The following is a 21,085-nucleotide window of genomic DNA, read 5'->3' as shown; positions in this document are numbered from 1 at the left end:
ACTGGTAGGATGACAAGTACACACACAATAAAGTGCAATTTCATTTAAGAGCACACAGAGACCACAATTAGTCTGGGGCTGGTTTCTCCCTCTTTCTCCAGATCCCCAATAAGACTCCTCAGTGGCACAGCTATAAAGTTAAGATCTCAGCTGAGTGGCCAAGGCAAAACCTCCAGCACACTCTCTGTCCCAACCAATGCTTCATGTCCCTGCAGATGTAGCTGACACACACACACACACACACACACACACACACACACACACACACACACACACACACACACACACACTTTGAGGTTTGATTTATACACAAACCCACATGCACCTGGGAAAGGCTGGCACAGGTTTACTAGCTGTGCCCCCTTTTGCCCAGACTGTAATGTAGTTTGCACTGCCACCAGCCACTCTTATCAGCTACTTTAAGGCGCTTAACAAAGGGTATCCATTCTTACCGTGTAATCTTGCTGTTAATACAAATGATAGTTTGACCAAGAGCAAGGCTATTAGGAGTGGCCTGCATAGTGTCACTAAATAAATATGCAAGTACCCTTAAGAGCTTAAATATCTCTAGATAGACCAGTCACAATTGGAAGGTTTAAATATATTTAATAATAAATAATAAAGGAACAAGAAAATACTCAGTAAACAATCACATTTACTTCAGAGGTCAAAATCACAGGAAATATTTAAAACAACATTGCAGGACAGTCTCAAATAAACAAAGAAAACCTCTAAGCTATACTTCACTATATTCCTAACTGTAGCTAAGAGAAATTACTGTACCCTAGACTGACTTACTCATAGCAAGGCAAGACAGATGTGGTGAGTAGGTCTTCCAGCTGATGCTGTCAGGTCAAATGCAAAATGCACTATCTCTCTCAGAGAGTTCTTAAATTAGTATCTGAAGTATTGCTGCTGGGATACTTGCAGTATGACATCACTTCTTTTTGTCTGACTATCCCAGGTGAAAACCCTCACTGCAGCTGGTAGTATTTAGCATCTCTCTGTGAAAATACATAAACAAGGACTTCTCTTAGATCTAAGGCAAATGGTGGAAGTCGTAAAATAATTTACATTCCTCCACATTTAAACACAATACAAAAAACTTCCAGTTCTAGACATTGCTTCTTGTTGCACTGAAACCATCTTTTATGGCACTGTTATAAATTTTAATTTCTGAAGTTTTGCAAGTTAACCTTCTATGTGCCAGTTCCCACTATTAAAATATATACATTTACACAGTTACAATAGTTTATATACATTTCTGTTCTTTTCCAGTAGGGTACACTGTGAATACATCTTTAAGCTGAGTACTCTACAGCATATCTCTTCAGCTCACGTCTGTACAAACCATCGTATATACATACAGTTCTAATACATTTGTAACACAAGCATATGAATCATGTTGATATTCACAAATGACATAGATTCATAGGTAGGTACTAGGCTATTAGTCCTAGGGCCTATATAAGCCTAGCCAAAAAGGTACCCTGGCTTTCGCCACCCAAGAAAATTATTTTCCTGTGCCCCTGTCGAGCAGAGCCACAGAAGTGATCCCTGGGGTGAATTTCCTATTTCCCATCCAGTCAAGATTTTTCTTGGAGTGCTAATGAGGAGCTCTGTTTGACATAGAGAGGTAGTCTCTTTCAGAGTATGGGAAGTCTCTGGGACAGGAATCTATCCCTCCAGCATGTTCTGTTTATTGTGGTGACACGGTTTAGGTCCCTAGAGTGTGTAGCTCGGAGGGATTGGGATTTCTTTAAGTGGAGCATGTCCAACAGCTCTGGGTTTGACATAGCTTTGTATGTTAGGCAGAGATTGCCTCTGAGTAGGTGATATGCGACGGAGTAAAGCTGGTGTTTTTTGAGACGGTCTGCGTAGGGCATCTGTTTGAGGCCAGTAATCCTCTTTATGAGGTATTTCTGTGGCCTTTCCAGTTGTTGTAGATGTCTTGTAAGGTACATACCAAAAGGGGCGTTGTACTCTATAATGGGTCTACTGAGTGATGAGTAGAGGGGAACAATGACCTCTTTTTTTCTGGATGAGAAACCTTTTGTGATGAGGTGAGTCACGTTGAAGGATTTCCGGACCACTGTGGCGATGTGATTATCAAAGGAGAGACTACTGTCCACCTGTGTCCCAAGGTCTCTTATCACACTTTTGGCATTAAGTAGACTACCACTTATGTGGTAGTTCATGGGTACAGAGTTTTTAACAAAGGGGATGACAATACACTTTTTGGCATTGAGCTTCAGGGCATGGCTTTGACACCAGGCATCTGCCTCAGTGAGGCCCTTTTGTAGTATGTCCACATCGTTAGGAGTTTCGATTATGGCTCCTAGTTTGCAGTCATCTGCAAACTTTGTTAGCCAAAGACCTTATGTGTTAGCCTGTACTTCTGAGAAGTAGATGCCAAACAGGAGAGGACCCAGGACTGAACCCTGTGGTACTTCACTTGTCACTGGTCTGAAGTCGGATTTGGAGTCGGCTACTTTCACAGTGTGGGTTCTGTCCATGAGCCAGTTAGCAACCCATCTTGTGATATAGGAATTTATACCTAGTTTAGTGAGCTTATCTATAATTCCAGAGTTGGGGGATGGTGTCGAAAGCCTTGGCGAGATCTAGATAAGCTGTGTGAATCACCTTACCCTCATCTATGGCTTTGGTGACTGCTTCAGAGAAGTCAGTCAGGTTTAGGAGACATGATCTGCCTTTTACAAACCGAACTGGGTAGGGTCCAGAGTTTGGAGATTACCATTGTCTTTGTTTATAAGTTCCAAGATGATACGTTCCATGGCCTTGCAGACCAGGCTCGTCAGGCTAATGGGGTGGTAGTTCCCTGGGTCCGTCGTGGCTCCCCCCTTTGTGGAGTGAGGTAACTGTCGCGGTGCACCATTCAGTGGGCACAAAGCCTAACGTGAGGCTATGATTGAACATGGTACTTAGGTAGGGTGCCAGTTCATTCTGTAGTTCTTGTAGAACACAGCCTGGGTTATTGTCAGGTCCCATGGATGCTGTGTTCTTGGCTTTGGAGAATGTGTTTTATTTACCTGTGCAGCCATGATTACAGGAACTTTGCATTCATCCAGAATAGAGATGGGCCCTCTAGGGGGTGAGAGGAGGGTAAAGTTAGCATTGAACCTATCTGCCAGGATGTTGGCAATATCAGTTGGTTCTGTATGTTTAGTGCCATTGTGCTGTAACTCAGAGCAGATCTGAGTGTTGCCATTGAGATTCTTGACATAGCTATAGAATGCTTTGTGGTTGTCTTTAGAGTCAGTGGCAATTTTGTTTTCGTAACTAACTTTGGATGATTTTATGAGGGATCTCAGCTTCTTACTGAGGTTGATCATGGAGTTCCTCCAGTCATGGGATTTTACTCTTTTTTTGCAACAGTTTCTTTCTTCTGTTGTAGAGTTTGTTTATGGCAGAGGACCACCAGATTGGCTTCCTTTTTTTGGAGGATATCATCTTGGTTCTATTAGGGATAGCATGATCCATGCACTCGTGTAAGTGGTTATAAAGTGCATTTGTGTAGGATTCAGCAGTCGTACCTCTATTGCCCGTCTGCATTGCCACTTCTGTCTTAAGAAGTGTAAAGTTGGCTTTGGAGAAGTTTTTTACGGTCGTTTCCCTAATTGGGGGTGGGGGCGGGATGTGAATGTCTAGGGTGATTAGCTTGTGGTGGGATCTGACCAACGAGGAATTGACCTCTGGTGTGGAACACCGGTTGCCCATGTTGGTAATGACCAGGTCTAGGATATTGCTGCCCCTGGTGGTGGTGTGAATAAGTTGATCCAAGGCGTTGGAATTTATGAATTCCAGAAAACGTTGAACAAAAGAGTTGGTACATGAGTAGTTTTCCCAGTTAATGGTGGGGTAGTTGAAATCGCCCATTATTAGGGTGTTGGGTTGTACCCCAATACTTTCCAGTGCATCAAAAAATGAGGAGTGGGTATCCTGGGGCATGGTGGGGGGTCTGTAGCAAGCTACAATTTGGATTGCGTTCTTGCCAGAGTTAGTTGCACTTGGATAATCTCAGATGCATTATGCTGTGCAATTAGCCTGGAGGTGTGGATATCCTTAATGAATATGGACACACCTCCATCTTTAGTTCTTCGTTCCGGGTTAGGTGGCCGAAAGGTGTGGTATGAATTATAGCCTGGTAACGCAGGGGTGCTCTCTGGAGCTTTGAACCAGGTCTCTGTCACTGCCCAGATGTCGATGTTCTCCATTTTAAGGAGTGCCTTGAGTGAGTGCATTTTGAGGTTTAGACTTCTAGCATTGAGTAGCATTACCCACAGATTTTGCGTGCTTGTACCTATTACAGTGGTGAATTTGTCATTTGAACCTTGCCTAAAAAAGGCACTATAAATGTGGCAAGAGCCTTAGCCAGTATCTGGAATCCCAAGGGCGACCGGTGCAGGCCATCTCTGGCAAAGCATCGTGGTCTGTCAATCATGTCGTCCCAGGCAGACAAATACTGGATCCCCTTAGAATGACACCAGAAGCTTAGCCAATTGTTGAAGTCAATCATTTTGTCCTTGTACTATGGTATCATTTTGGGTGATGGCAGGATGCTACTCAGGGCTAGGGTCATACCTGCCTGGGCTACAAGATCGGAGAGCTCCTCCATGTCTCTTTTCATGTAGTCCTGGGAGGTACGTCTCAGGTCATTCACACCAACATGGGCAATGACAGTGTCATATTTGTACTTGTTGTGGAGTGACCTGAGTGTGGGAGTTATGTGGTGGATCCTGGCACCTGACAGGCAGCTGACAATACCTTTCTCCTTGTTTAGCCTGGTGAGTGGAACATCAGTGTGCCTGACTATAGAGTCACCTATGACTAGAGTGTTGGGTACGTTATGCCTTATGGGCTGTAGTTGAGTGGCACACTGAGTTTATGGGCTATGTGTCATTTGGGGTTGTGTTGGGGGGTGGAGTTTGCTTGCATTTCTGCTTTGGAGGTCTGTATAATAATATAATTATTTACAAAATTCTACGTAGCTAGGGTGATGATATTTCCTCTCGTGACACCCCCCCCCCTGAAAACTCAAGCTAGTTTTGCAAGTGACCCTTGAGCAACGTTGCTTGAGATGGTGAGCCTATCTGGAAATACACTACCCCAAACACTGTCTTGAGATTCCACCTGCCTTGGCATTGCTGACTCTAGTACAGTGCTGCACTGTACTATCATATGCTTGCAACCCCAGGCTCCACCATAGTAATTTGGGATTTGGCTGGCTGGCTGGCTCCCTGTAACCATAGATACCCCTTGGACTCCAACTACTTGGCACCAGGGCCTCCCTATCATGGTAAGGTTTCATCTTGTTAACACGCTACAGTTTGTGCCCCTGTCTAGTAGTTTTAACATGTAGTTAACATCACTGACCTTCCTTACCACTTTGAACGGTCCCTCCCAAGCTGCCTGCAGCTTGTTGTATTTGACAGGAATGAGAACCATTACCTGCTGCCCTACAGCATACACTCTCTTGCTTGAGCATTCCTGTCGTACCAGACCTTTTTCTGTTGTTGGGCTTCTGCCAGGTTCTCATGGGCTAAATCTTGTCCTGAGGTTTAGGACATATGCCACAACAGGCTCCTTGTGGGATTCACACTCACTCTCCCACTCATCTCGAATCAAATCTAGAGCTCCCCTCATAGTATGCCCATACAGTAACTTGAAGGGTGAAAAACCTGTGGATTCCTGAGGTACCTCTCTGTAAGCCAAAACCAGATGGGGCAAATATTTGTCCCACTTCCTCTTGACCTGGTCTGCAAATGCCCGTAGCATGGTCTTTAGTGTATAGTTTAATCTCTCTACCAGGGATGGTAGGGGATGGTCTTTAGGTGCTTCACCCCACAGTGCTTCCACAGACAAGCCAGCAGGTTTGACATAAAATTGGCACCTCTGTCAGTCAGTATTTCCTTTGGGAGTCCTACCCTACTGAAAGTCTCTGACAAAGCATTTGACACCTTTTCTGCCTCAATGGAGGACCAGGCCACCGCCTCAGGGTATCTGGTAGCATAATCTACTACCACTAAGATATACTTCTTCCCTGCCAAACTTGGGGTACTCAGAGGCCCCACAATATCCTTAGCTACCCTCTGAAATGGCCCCTCAATCACAGGCAAAGGCATCAAAGGAGCCTTGACCTTGTCTCCTGCCTTTTGGCACTGCTCACAGGTTCTGCAGTACCCTGTTACATCTCTGGAAATCCCAGGCCAATAAAAGTTCTGCATAATATGTCTCTTGGTACGCTTTATGTCCATATGACCTGCAGAGTGAATACCATGGACTATGGCTAGAAGTGCCAGATGGTAGGCTGTGGGCACTATCAACTGCTGTATTCTCTCACCCTCTAGCCCACCTTCAGGGGTCCACTCACTGTACAGTAAGCCTTTGTCCCAGTATACAGATTCTCCTTTTCCTTAACAATCAGGTGCCTCACTGGCTACCTCCTTCAGGACTTGTAATGTAGGATCTGAGAGCTGAGATTGTCTCAACTCTCTGTCTTGGTAATCCTCCCCAGCTGCCCTTCCACAGGAAATCTGGTATCTTCCGGCAGTGGTGCCTTACTGTCAGCCTGGGTACTACTACTCACCTCTGCCCAAGGGAACATCAGTACCCATAATCAGCTGTGGCTCACCTTCAGTCTCACTGCTACAGGGTAGCTCCATTCTCTGAAGTAACAACCACACCAGTCCTGGCTTCATCTGCGACCTGTCTGGGTCCCCCCCCAGGCTACCAGACCCACATGCTTGTCTCCAAGCCTGACTGTGTGTCACTGTATGCACACAAGGTTCTGCATTATCAAAATCATTTCCCTGTCAGGACATCTGCAGGGATATCCTCAAACACACCTACTTGTTGGCTTCCTTTTCCACCCTCCCATTCAAGGTGAACCCTAGCCAAAGGTATTTGGAATGGGGTCCCGCCTAAAGCTCTGACAGGAGTAGACTGCCCAAGCAAGTAGTGGCTCCTCTTTAACCATTACAGGTTTCACAATGGTTAGGTCAGAGGCTGTGTCTGTCTTGGCAGTGGCCTGTTTCCTATTTACTGAGATTGGATATAACCTCTTGTGGTAGTTTGGTACCCTTGTCTCCAGACAACTCGCTGCTGGCATTCTGTCATTCCCACTTACTGGCTGTCCAACCTTTTGTTCCCCACCTTGCCTCTGTGGACATCTATATGCTTCATGGCCCCATTGGTTGCATTTAAAACATTTAACCTTTGGTCCTGGACATGTACCTGGACTAGTGGCTTCCCCTGCTACTGGTGGACTCTGTTGGGGTGGTCTAGGCTGACCACCATGGGTTCACTTAGACCCATGAGCAGCACTGGGTATCCATTTCCTGTGCAGTAAATAGGCAGTTTAACCCGCAGGGAGTTAACATGTAATAATGTTTTTAAGTTTCTCAAATTTTAATAATATATGATGACAGGCTGTTTGCACAGTCAGTATTGCTTCCCGATCTTGAGTGTTTGAAATATGGCCCGAGGTTGTGTTTATATGTTATGTTATAAAGTTTAATGTGAAATTTACATTTCAATTGAAGGAGACTGTGTTGACACCATATGGTTTGATTGTAGTATTTAAACATGCCACGTTAATGGTGATGTATTTTAACGTTCTGAAGAAGTTGGTGAGGAGTAGCTGACGAAAAGCTGTATTTTTGTGGCTTAACAAATTAAAGTGTTTTCAGCGTTTTTACTCAAGTCTGGAATATTTCAACAGCTTGATTCAGGGTGCATCGTCTTTTGGCTTCCCTTTACTGAAGTTTGTCTGAGTTTTTTGCTTTGAGTTCTAAAGTATTATAATTTAAGCAGTCAGTATCAGACAATTTAGAAACGGCAGTTACAGCTTTACCATGGAGTAAGGGGGTCAGGAACCGTACCCAGAGCCCTTGGTTCACATTATACTGTTTATGTAAGCTTTCAAACGTATGAATGAAACTATTAAAATTATCCCCCTCTGTAAATTGTGGAAGAAATTTGCTGACCTTTGTTGCTTCTGGGGTTCAGTTCCTCCCTTCCCTATTACCTCCATGACTCTGACGAAGTGTCAGCATCTCCTTCTGTTGTTGGCTCTGCCTTTCATTCTTCTCAGGTTCCAGATGTCACAGTTTCTCTGCTGCTTTTATTTCCAAATGGTTGGCCTCCACTCTAGCACTCGTCAGTCATGGAACCCAAAAAGGTTGACAAGAAGGAGAAGAAATCTAGGGATAAGATTCCCACATTCTCAATGTGGACTGTTCTGGTTTCCTAGAGTCTGCCTTTTAGGTGCTTTAGGCCCCCTCTTGATGATACCCACCTTGGACTACCAACACATCATGCAGTCCTAATCCTAGATTGTGATGAATTGGTTGAAGCCAGTGTTAAATCGTAAACAAGGAGGTGAACTATACTGTCTTTTCTGGCCGGAGTCCCCAGGAATGGTTTCAGGCTGAAGCTGTGCTCTCCTTTTCAGTAAGGTCTGAGTCATCTTGGCCCTTGCTCTGTGGCTGATGATATTCCATTCTACGTCTTTGGGCACCTTGGATCCCCCTCTTCTACTGACAGTGAGTAGTGTGACATTGCCTTTCTTATATCCTGCAGACCTGGTGTTATTATTACTGACGAGATACTCTTTCAGTTTACCTAATGACATACAGAGGAGCTGGCTGGTACTGTACAGCTTAACAGCGACCTTTATAACCTTGACTGTACCCACACTTCCTGTGTGCTGGCATTCGTCATGTTGATGTTAGCATTGCTGATGCTCAGATTTGTGCCAGGTTTACCATCTCTGGTTGGCTTCACTCCCCAGAAAATACCTTCCCCATGATGTCAGCATCAGTGCCACAGCTTTCAGTACCAGCGTGCCAGTGATAAGTTTGCAGTCAAACTATGGAATCTTTAGATCATTAACCTAATTGCCTGCCACTGAACAGTACCCTGTGTCATGCAGAGACTGTTGTCCAGGCGGGTCTCATCAAAAGATCCAGAAAGGCCACAACTAAAAAAAAAAAAAGCACATGGAGTCTCCCTATGATTCTCCTGCACAATATTTTGCTGAGGAGGAGGGTGTAAGTCCTTTGTTTTCCCCACCAGAGGATCCATAGTTTTGGAAGTACTCTTTTCTTACTCTCTGATTGTGTACTCAAAATGTCCTGCAGTGTTGCTTCTTGTGGCTGCCCAGCCTACTGTCTATGTGTTTTGTTGTTCCCAGGTGGAACCAGAAAATGGGCTACCTGGACCAGCATTCTACCCTAGTTAATAATGAATGAATGGAAAATGAAACTGTTATCTTGGACAATCCCAAAACCATAACTCTAGATCCTGGAAGGCATAAAGACCCCCCCCCCCCCAAAAAAAAAAAAAAAGTTGCATTGTCTGGGCAGAGAATTTCTGCACTTAGCCTGATTGAGCCCTGTAGAAGAATGGATAGATTTGGAAAAAACAGTCATGTCTACCAGTCTTTCCTTGCAGACATTAGCTTAGCTTTGATGGCATATTTCCAGGGAAAACTTGCCATTGAAGTACAATACGTGGTAATGAGTAGCCAGTTGGACACCTGGAGGAGAAGCTTAATGTCCAGAGCACAACCCTTTTCTAATATGATCAGCCTTATTGTCTGCATGATGTGCAACACAGTTGAGGGGTCACATTAGTGTCCAGGTGCAACACAGTGTTATGTCAACACTTCTAGGTTAATTTGATAGATTCTGTTGAATATGCAAAGAAGATCTCTTGTAATTCCCCTTTCACCATTCCTTTCCTGTCAAATAGCAAGTAAAAAGGCAACTTAAACAGCAAGACAAGATTCTGTTAGCTTTGGTAGTAAAATTTCACCCTCCGCAGTGTTTCTATACAAGAACGTGGAGAAGTCCATGCCATGTGTAGCTCAGGCATGGAATGTAGCAGGATCAACAGTGGAACAGGGTGGGAGGGTGGCCTGATGTTTAAGGTGTTTGCCTGACAAACACAAGGTGCAGGGTTTGAGTCTCACAAGGGATAATTGGCTAAGCTTAAAATGGCTCACAAGGGCAGTTAGCTTAGTATGAACCTATTTTTTTGGGTTGGGAGGGTGGCCTAACGGTTAAGGTGTTTGCCTTACAAACACAAGGTACAGGGTTTGAATCTCACAGGGGATAATTGGCTAGGCTTAAAAATGGCTCGCAAGGGCAGTTAGCCTAGTACTAACCTATGAATCTATGAATGCTGGAAGAGGTGAGCAGCCACAAGGCCAGTTAATGCAAGGTCACCCGTCTAAAGATGGAAGTATCTTCTTGTCCCTGTAGTTACTTACATATCTGTCTCTGTCTCATGTCTGGATCAGCTTCACACATCTTAGCAGTTCGTTGAGAATTCCAGTGAGCACTTTGTCTCAAATTTTGTTAACTGTTGCAGCGAGAAACTCTGTATGGTGAACAGCAGGATTTAGTGAAATGCAATCCCTTGAGATGCTGGCTGATGCAGCTGCCTGTTCTGTACATGATTAAAGTCACTGCAGCATTTTATTTTTATTTTAATTAAGAAAGGAATTGCCTCCTTAACTACTTTATACATGAGAAGGTGTATTCCATGACAGAATCCCATTGGTGTCTCTCGGTATGTATTTATTTACCACAGTAGAGCACTGATCCACGGTGGTGCAGAGGTTAGCATTGCTGCCTCACAGCAAGAGGTTCGACGATTTGACACTCGGCTGGGGTGCCTTCTGTGTGGAGTCTGCATGTCCTCCCTGTGGTCACGTGGGTTTCCTCCGGGTGCTCCGGTTTCCTCCCACATCCCAAAGATGGATGGATTGGAGACACTAAATTGGTCCTAGGAGTGTGTGTGTGTGTGTGTGTGTGTGTGTGTGTGTGTGTGTGTGTGTGTGTGTGTGTGTGCACCTTCTGTGAAAGGTTGGGTGTCAGGCTGGCAACTCAACACTGTAAAACTCCACTGCCAATCATGAGCAGACAGGTGATCCGCTGTGGCGACCCCTAACTGGGAAAAGCCGAAAGAAGAAGTAGAGCACTGATCACAGATGACCACTTGCAGGTCCAGCATGAGTTACTTGCATAGTAACAGAAAAGAATGTATTTACACTAGGCAGATAGAAGTGAAACTTTTTACAGTAAAGATAAAATTTAGCATACGAAACATTGAGTAAATAATTTAGAAAGTAACAGACTGTATGTACATATTTACAATAAGGAAATAAGATGACTCCTGTTGGGTATAAGCTTTTTGTCACCAACCATACCCTTCGCCATGCCAATGGAGGTAGCATTCACTCCTTTGCTGCTATGTAGCCTTGTAGGTTCATTTTCCATAATATGTGGTGTATGACTATGTCCACCCCCTCAGATCAGCAGGCAGCATTTCTCATCTACCTTTTATGGTATACTGTGGGATGCCAAGTTTGCTTACTTACCGGAGTCATCTTAATGTTAAGTGACTCTTCCAGTGTACAACTAATCTCTACTAGTGCTTTTGGCGGCTTGCACTTATAGACACCATCTTTGACACATGCACATTGCAGGTATTGTAATATGTACATTGCTGGCACAATATCCCCAAAGGGAGGGCTGGCAAGCATCATAAAATTTCCAGCTGACGATTACAGTAAAGGTGCACTAGGTTTCTCTGGCTTCACATGAGTGGCAGTTTCTACCCTTATGATACTGCTGCTATCACTACTTGCTGTTATGTAAAGCAATTGTCATTTAGGTTTTATGTCCTGTAATTAATGTAGTAAGTATGACACCTGCTCAAGACATAATTGCTGTAAAACTCAGTTTGGCACATGTCCCAAGTCATTTGAGATTTGCACAGTACTTGACATCATGGGTATGTGGAAAATGCCAATACACAAACCACCCAGTTGTGTTATCCATACATGCTATATTTTGTTTAATACAACTGGGCTATTTCATTGCTGTTTTATGTACATTTTGAAAGTGAAAATACCTTTTAAAAAAGCAGAGTTTATAACTGAGTGAAAGTGGATATGTATTGCCACTCCTAATTATTTCCTTTTTTATGTTTCACAGGAGACCTAGTGCTAGATGGTACAAGTACCCTTACCCTGCAGCCATTCAGTCTGCACCACTTGACTCAGTTATTTGATCAGCACCTACAGTTCCGGAACCATCAGCATGGCTTTGTTGCACTTCCATCACATCCGTCTGAAACAGCAGTGATACTTCAGCTCCAGTTCCTGTTTGATGTGCTGCAAAAAACAGTTTCTTTAAAGGTTGGTTTGATGTCACTGGTTGAAGTTGGTGCCTACAGGCATTTTCTACTTACCATAAGTTAAGCTATCTGTGGCATTTTGTATATGTTCTACTTGAGTCCTTTTGGTTTGTGACCAGCTGTGGTGTATGACATATGTACATACATGCACTTGCATTGTAATACCCCCAGTTCAAACACTTCGCTGTAGCTAACCTGTACTTGGATACTGACTTGTGCTTGGACCCTGGCTCTGTAGCAGAGGGATAAACCCCTGACTACATATCACATGACAAGAGTTCAAGTAGCATCTCTGGCACTGGATGAGTCAGAGTAGGGGAGATAGAATTGAGTCGCATGATTGCCTCGCCCATTCCATGTGTAAGGATCAGTGGTCCATGCTCTGGCTGTGCTCCAGTTCAAGAGGTGGCTTGAATGAAAATTGCTTATCTGGAGAACATATGCTTGGAATCCCAAGCTGCCAACAGATGGGGCATATACAGTATGTTGGGGCATACGCACATCTGGAGGAGGGCACTGGATTTCCTGTGGTGATGCAGTACCTGTGTCACACCAGGGGAGGAAAAAATGTTTCCATAGCTTGTGCCAGAATGATATGAAGTGGAGGAAGTGTTAGCCATCTGGAGCTATGAGGATTGTTCTTCCTATGGGATCCTATTCTAGGTGATGATCCAGATTCACCTAGCTGTTCAGAGGTTGTAGCTTTGGTTACAGCTGGGATAGAAGAATCTCTCATACATGGCCTTGGTCCAGGTAGTCAGTTGAGTATCTTCATCCATGGCAAATTGTGTTCAGTGTAAGATAAAAACAAGCATATGAAGTACCCTCATGGCTACCTAGATGATGGTCTCCTCCAGACACCTGTGGCCCTGAACCTGAGTGAAGTTTCTGTATATGGGAATGAATGGGCATGTCTGATTGGGAGGAAACTCTATTATCAGCAGGCTTGAGGGCAAAAATGCATCTTGAAAAATAACCTATACTTTGCACACCTGGGTTCAGTTACTAGAGCATTTGTTTACAGGCTTTCTAAATCTTTGTTAAAACATATGCTGAAAAATAGATACTGAAACTGTACCTACTAGGAGGTTCTGTTGAATCATAAGAAGGACCAGTGGTCTATTGTGTCACCCTCCTGATATTACAAGAGCTGAAATAAGGAGTTATACGTAGAACAGTAGCTGATATAAGGACTGTATGTAGAACAGTAGCCGAAATAAGGAGTATACATAGAACAGTATTTTCTTACTGATTTATTTTTATTTACTTATTAGTCTTCAGTATTTAGTTAGGAAAATTTCAAAAACATATGTCCCATTTTTATAACACCCTGGAGCTTTTTTCAAGTTTAATGTCTCATTTACAGCCTCTCTGTGTTTGAGTCAGTGGTTGGGAATAAAACCCAGTTTTGCAAAAAAAAAAAAAAAAAAAAAAAAACTCTTATTTAAAACTCTTTAACATAAGCAGAGGCTGAGCTCCCATATGTTCTGCTTTGTATGCTTTCAGTCTTTGGACCTGATTCCAACTACCTTTCAGTGTAGGTGACCACTTACACTGAGAGTAGGCTGAGAGTAAGTCTTTTAGAATTTGGTCCCTGGTGTAAGTCTGTTTATTGATAAGCCTTACACCAAAGTGGGTCACTTACACTCGGAGCGAAGGCAGACTTGAACTGAAGGTAACTGTTTTGGAATTTGGCCCTTGATGTTTCTTTTGTCTCTTGAATCTAGGTACTTTACCTGTAGCACGTATGCTCTCTTTTATGAATAGACATGTTAAATGGAAAACTATGCTCTCTCCCACTTACTGTTCACTAAGCAAATATATATCCATTGTCAGAGTTAAGAAGTTTATTCCAGAGCTTTAGGAGGTTTGTTATATTGTAAACCTCCCCCTCCACCATGTTTTATTTGTCTATTAGCGAAGATTTAAGTCCCTGGTTCTAGTATTGGTATTGGTGAAAATATTGGTCTTGCTGAGACAGGAGGTCCAGGACATTTGGGTCTCTTATGGTCTGGTAAGCAAGACAGAGATCCCTTCTCTAAAGTTTATAAGATACTGAATAAAGGGCTAGAGCTTCCAGCTTGTCTTCATAGCTTAGGAACTTTTGGTCTGTTATCTTTTTTTCGGGACTTTCTAATGGTTTGATATGCTTTGTGAACTGCATCCTAAATGGGGACCTGTACTTGATGATAATTGGCCGGATCACTGTCGAGTATAATGGAGTGATGACTTCCTTAGACCTTGATGATATTCCTTTAACAATTAAATGGGCTATGTAAAGAGATTTCCTGATAGCCAGTTGCCAGATGATGGTAAAAAGAGAGGGAGCTATCAACACAAGTACCTATGCTGCTACCTGTATTTTCATTTTGTATAGGTGTGCTGTCTAGGCAGTATGAGGGGAGGGAATCATGTATTAAAAGTAATGGTGCACTTTTTAATATTTAGTCTGAGCCCATTTTTAGTACAGTGAAGTGCTTCAATTGAGTTCCATTGAATTCCAGTGAGTTCATTCTGGAGTGTTAGGTGTCATATTCTGAAAAATCTACATGAATCTTCAATTGCAATTACAGCTATGAAATGAGCTAACTCCTAAAGACCTTCAACTATGTCACCCACTAAGTGCCTGACTACTTTCTTTTTTTAGTTTTATTTCACACTTACTGTAATAGCCGGATGAATAATGGATACTTTGTAATCTATATTAAAAAAATATATATGTATTTTTGTTTCTCTCTCTGTTATTGGATATGAACTTCAACCTACTAAATGACTTATTACTATTTTGTTCTTACCAACATAGCCAATGGTACTGTAACTTACTTGACTAATACTATATATTGTATTCTTTGTCACTGCTAGTGCTTGGAGCTTTTCTCCCCGGGCCTGTACTGTAAATGGACATATATCCAATTAGACTAGCCCAGTCAACAAATGTAAAATAAATAGTAAATAAATAAATACTGTCTTATCAAATGATTAATGGATTAATAGATATTCCAAGGCCATTTACACCTTGCCAGTACCCTCCCTCAGGCCACACCTCCTCACTCCAGGAGGGGCCACAGCAGTCATTCCTGGAGTAGGTTTGTAAATACTCACCCACTCATCGAGTTTATGTTCCAAAGGTTTATGGTGAGTTGCACTGCTTAACATGCGGAAGAAGTTAATTCCAGAGATGTGGGAGGTGCTGGTTTGTAAATCTGTTCCTCCTCCATGTTCTATTTATCCATTGTTGTAGGTTTAGGTCCCTCGTTATAGCACTGCTGGAGCCATTAGATCTGCAGAGATGCAGGAGGTCCAGGACAACCAGGTCTGTTATGGCATAGTAGGTAAGTCAGGGATTTCACTTCAAAAGTCCACAAGACATTGAGGTAAGGAACATAGTTTCTAGCCTCTGTTGATAGCTTAGAGAGTTTAGTTGTGTGATTTTTTTTTTTTTTTTTTTTTGGTAATGGACCTTTAAGGTCTTTCTGATTGGGATGCATTTCATTCAACATACCAAAGGGGGCATTGAACTCAATAATTAGTTTTATAAGTGCTGAGGATAAGGGAATGATTACCACATTAGACATTGAATATATTGGTTTGGCAAGTAGTGAGGCAAAATAAAAGGATTTTCTGGCAATCATTGTCACATGATGGTCAGAAGAGAGGGAATTACAACCCAAGTTCCCAGGTCCCTGGCTACATTCTCATTTTTGTAGAACTATATTGTTTAAACAGTATGATAATGAGGGATTGTCTACCAAGTGACAGTGCCACTCTTTTTAGTATTTAGTTTGAGCCTACTTTTCTTATACCAAGAGTTTACTAGGGAGAGCTAATGCTAGAGTTGAGAGTTAGATGGTGACATAAGAACCCCCCCCCCCAGTCTGCAATCATCTGCAGATTTTGTTAGCCATAGGTCTTGGCTTGGAGTGAGCAGTGAGCCCTTAGAGGCGACTTTTCTATTTCCTGATGAAGTGCCTGCAACTTACAGTATGTGGGTTCTGTCCTTCAGCCATTTTGATGTCCGTCTTGTCACATATGGATTGATTTTATTAAAACGTTTACCTTTTGTTTGATACCAGCATAGGGGCATTCAGTGACTTTGCAGATGAGGCTTGTAAAACAGGAGTGTATCATACCATCGAAAAGGACATTAATCGAACTGCTTTAATATTGAAAATGCCTTTCATCTAGGTGTGTTTTGTGAGATCACAGCACAGTGAAGATCGGAAAATTTGCCCTTTCCTCACTGTAGTGCAATCTTGGAGTTGGTATATATAATTAGCAGGGGGTGTGGGGAGGCACAGCCCCCCAAAAGAGCGACTTCGATGAACAGCATTTTTGATTTTTAAGTCGTTCGATTAAAGTCATTTTCGATGCTATGATATAGACTAGACGTGTCCAACCTGCGGCCCTCAGAGCTCTTCCATGCGGCCCTCAACCTCTAACTGCAACATCGATGTACACATACCCCAAAACACTTTTTTTGTTTTGTGTTTTTCACTCCCGTGACCTGTAACACTAATGTTGGTGTGCGCATGTGCCAAAGCACCCTTCTAGTTTTGTTTTTGAGCCAAAAAAGGGTCAGTGTGTTTACGCCATTATTTTGCGCCCAACAATCAGTGTGTGCATGTGTGTGTGTGTGTGTGTGTGTGTGTGTGTGTTCTCGCTGAAGAGGGACTCGTGTATGGATTTGCCGCTGTTGCCTTTGAAAGGGACAGCAATTACCTGTGTTAATAGGTAAGTACAGAGTGAGTGAGTGCATGCATGAAAGCAGAATTGTGTGATGTGAAAGTAGAAGAAGAGTGTGTGTGTGTGTGTGTGTGTGTGTGTGTGTGTGTGTGTGTGTGTGTGTGTGTGTATATGTGTGCATGACTGAGAGAGACACATGCACAAAGAGGCTAACAATGATCAGTCTACCTACTGAACACAAACAAGTTAGCTCACAAATATATCATACATTAAGAGTACACTTTCATTAAATTGTGGCTTTCCTGACAGGGAGAGTGTTGTATTGAACATGAACTCATACCTCTTAACTGTATGGATTTTCAAAGAATGTCTGAATTTTTGCCTCATCTTCCAATTTGTGTCTTTTGCTTAGGAAATAAAAGTAATCATCCAAGATAATGCAGTTCCAGGGAGTAAGAATGAGACAGCAGCCTAGGGTTAATGGGTCAGTAGTGGACTGACTATGTAGGACTGTAGCATATAAAGTTGTATTGTTTTTTCAGACAAACAAAAAAGCACCTAGTACTGTTTTTTCATTGGTGGGTTCTAAGCAGTGATAGATTGGACAACAGTAAGCATAGCTTTGGCGGATCATCAATACTGGCAAATCAAGTGGGCACAGTGTCATTTTTTAAATGTTGGGGATTTTAGTGTGTATGTGTGTGCTTATGTGTTGGGAGTGCTGCAACATTAGATGATTATTAAAGACAGACTTACAGACTGTGGAAAATATGTTTCTTTGTTTCAAAACCTAATACTTGGGTACGCAGCTTCTTGCCATTTACAGTGGATGGATATTTACATTTAATGGACAATGTATTAGCGTGGGCCTGTGGGGTTCTGAAGGATGCCAAGTCTACAACAGCCAATGTCTTGTAAAGTGACCTCGAAATGGATATTGGGATGTTACTGAAAAAAATATAGTAAGTGGGCTTAGAAATATAGTTTAATTAAACAAAGTGTACTTTCAATTTACAAGCCATAATTTAATTTATTTCAGGTAGTCCAGATACTGGTAGATTGTACACCATTAGACTTAATTAGGGAGAGCTGTCATTCTGGGGAAACAAGCAGCCCTAGTTTCAGTGAAAGCTCTGTGGTTGCTTGCAGGTTCATAGGTTAGTACTAAGCTAACTGCCCTTGCGAGCCATTTTAAGCTTAGCCAATTATCCCTTGTGAGACTCAAACCCTGCACCTTGTGTTTGTAAGGCAAGCACCTTAACCATTAGGCCACCTTCCCTAGGAAGATGCAGGACGTTGACGCAATGTGTTTTATTTATTATTTTTAATGCATTTGTCATTTCAAAGCATGGTTTTCTTTGATGCAAAAGAAGGCATGACTGAATGAGCCATATAATGTTTGACAATGATGGAATAGAAAGATTATAAGTGATGTATAATGTTTGCACCTACAGTTGTTATAATGGTGTCTGTGATGCATAACTATTTTTGGGGTTGTGTCCCACTTTCATTTTTCGCTTTGTCCAGATTTTTTGCTCTAAGATTGAGAGGTATGGTTCCATACTAAATCAGAAGTTGTATTTACATTGGAAGACTTTTAGGCATAATTATGAAAAACAGAGCCTTTTTAATATCTCTGCTTATTTCCAATATAAACTGCCATGTAACCTTGCAAATAACCTTCTTATTAAGCTACTTTACTTCTTTTGGAATTGACAGGTATGATTCATCTGTTCGGACATAAGCATAAAGTGCTAATGTGACTTTGATTTCTTGCAGCAGTCTGTGGTTTACATAATCAAAATAACTTTTCTGTGTTTCTGGGTGTGTAATCAATTTAGCAGTTTTAAAGATGTTTTCCAAAAATAAATAAATATATAATAAATAAATAATCCTCTCTTCACTTTGAGCTATCGACAAAGTCTGGGAATTTGTTTTTTTCAAAAGTGAAGGTCAGCATTACAGCTCAGTAAACTGTCAGTCTGTGAGTAACTTCTGCACAAATTAAAATGTCTGAATGTCAAATGGCTTTAGATTGCAGGGACGTTTATTTTTATTTATTTTATTTTACATTTGTTTACTGGGAAAGTCTGACTGGACACAGGTCCATTTTCAGCAGAGGCTCGGGGAGAAAAGCTCCAAAAATAACATAAAATAATATAATACAATACATGAGAGAGAGAGACAGCAAATTATGGATGTAGTACTCATACAATATGGCAGAGATTACATCTCGTAACAGTGAGAATCATTGAGGTACAGAATAAACTTAAAAACATTTTTTACAGTTATAATTACAGCAAGGCAAATATCAATGATTTAAGGTTTTAGGAGAAAGTTCTGAAACAATCTTTTGGTATGGATAAACCTGGGGATTGACACAAGTTATATGTTTACACCAGTATGTAGCATTATAGTTTATGGTTTTCTTATTGATTTACTTTTTGCCGAGCAGTTGTTTGTTGATTTATTGATGGTCCTTTTGGTGGTGGGAAATTACATGGATGAATCCATCTCTATTATGATTTTTTTTTCAGATGTTTTGACTTCCAGACAATTTCATTCAGTGAGTGGGTGTCATGTGATTACTGAGGTTGCCTATTTTACAAGTAGGGGCTTTATTGTGTGTGTGTGTGTTTGTGTGTGTGTGTGTGTGTGTGTGTGTGTGTGTGTAAGAGAGAGAGATTTAATATGTATACTGAATATAATTTTGCAAATGGAATTCTTAGTTAAACATGCCCCTCTTCTTTAACCTTAACCCAGAAGTACACATGTGCATGCACAAGTACGTACACACACACACACACACACACACACACACACACACACACACACACACACACACACACACACACACCTAAATCTATCCCTTTACCTGGCACGTATCCTAACCGTAACCAGCAAAACCACACTTAAATGCATATCCCACACACAACAGAAAAGTTGATGAGCTGACATTTTATTTTAGCTGTTGCCATCAGCCAGTGTGACTTTCAGTATAAAGCAACAGCAGTATACGCTTGTCAACAAGACTTTCTTTGGCAAAGTATAATTTGCTTATCACTGTTGATGTGGTCACTTTACAATATAAGTGAATGCACATCATTTATAACTGGGTCATGCTTTTCAACACGTTATTTTATTTTTCCTTCATATGCATTTACCTCTTGCTGTTTGTGAAAAAATCACTCTTATTGAACTGTGGATGCATGAGGTCATAACTTAGCATCCTCAACTGAATTTGTGCCACACTTTCAGTCGAGCTACTGTTTGAATTAAATTGTTGCTGGACCTTATTTTAGATGATCAGGATTCCAGTCCTGAATCATCTGGAGTGAGGATATTGATTGCAAGCCCTTATTTAAAGAAACTTATCACACAGACATCTAATAAAAATACATTTTCATCCAAAGACCAGATCATATCCATTCTGAGAGTAGAAATCTATTTGTCTTTGTTGACTTTCACGGTCAGGGTGCTTTGATGACTTCTTTGGTGGTACCCTATTCTTTGAAGATATGGTTGTACCCTGCTTTTGGAAGGGGTGAGGGGTACTTGTTCATAGGTTGATACTAGGCTATCGGCCCTAGGGCCTATACAAGCCTAGCCATAACAATTCCCTGGCTATATTTCTTCCCACACTATTTTCTTCCCTGGGCCCCTATCTAGCAGGGCGACTGACGTGATCCCCGAGGTGAATTTCCTTTCTCCCATCCAATTGTCAAGGTTCCTTTTGAAGAGGGCCAAAGAGGCGCTCTGCTTGACATGTATGGGCAGTCTATTCCAGAGCCTGGGGAGTCTCTGGGTCAGGAACCTATCCCTCCAGCATATTTTGTTTATTGTGATGACAAGATTTAGATCCCTGGAGCGTGTGGCTCTGAGGGATTGGGATTTCTTTAAGTGTAGCACGTCCAGCAGCTCTGGGTTTGACATGGCCTTGTATGTTAAGCAGAGATCGCCTCAGAGTAGACAATATGTGACAAAGTATAGCTGGAGTTTTTTAAGGCAGTCAGCATAGGGCATCTGCTTTAGGCCTGTGATTCTTTTAGTGAGGTATTTCTGCAGCCTTTCCAGTTGTTGCAGATGTCTTGAGAGGTACATACCAAAAGGGGCGTTGTATTCTATAATGGGCCTAATGAGGGATGAGTACAGTGGGACAATGGCCTCCTTTTTT

The 21,085-nt window shown here is 42.1% G+C and overlaps 1 protein-coding gene across 4 annotated transcripts in view; it reads left to right on the top strand.

The window, feature by feature from the left end:
* The window catches only part of LOC122793047 (serine/threonine kinase 11 interacting protein), a 1,659,807-nt gene that overhangs the window by 405,980 nt on the left and 1,232,742 nt on the right, over positions 1-21,085 (top strand). For all 4 annotated transcript variants that reach the window (XM_044060719.1, XM_044060720.1, XM_044060718.1 and 1 more), the window contains exon 3: positions 12,027-12,229. In XM_044060719.1, the coding sequence (XP_043916654.1) occupies positions 12,027-12,229 (203 nt within the window). The remainder of the gene's footprint in view (positions 1-12,026; positions 12,230-21,085) is intronic.

Source organism: Protopterus annectens, chromosome 2.part0 (assembly GCF_019279795.1).
Source record: "Protopterus annectens isolate FY-2018-M chromosome 2.part0, PAN1.0, whole genome shotgun sequence".
NCBI lineage: Eukaryota > Metazoa > Chordata > Ceratodontiformes > Protopteridae > Protopterus > Protopterus annectens.
The sequence above is the reverse complement of the archived record's forward strand: the minus strand, read 5'-3'. Positions and strand labels throughout refer to the sequence as shown.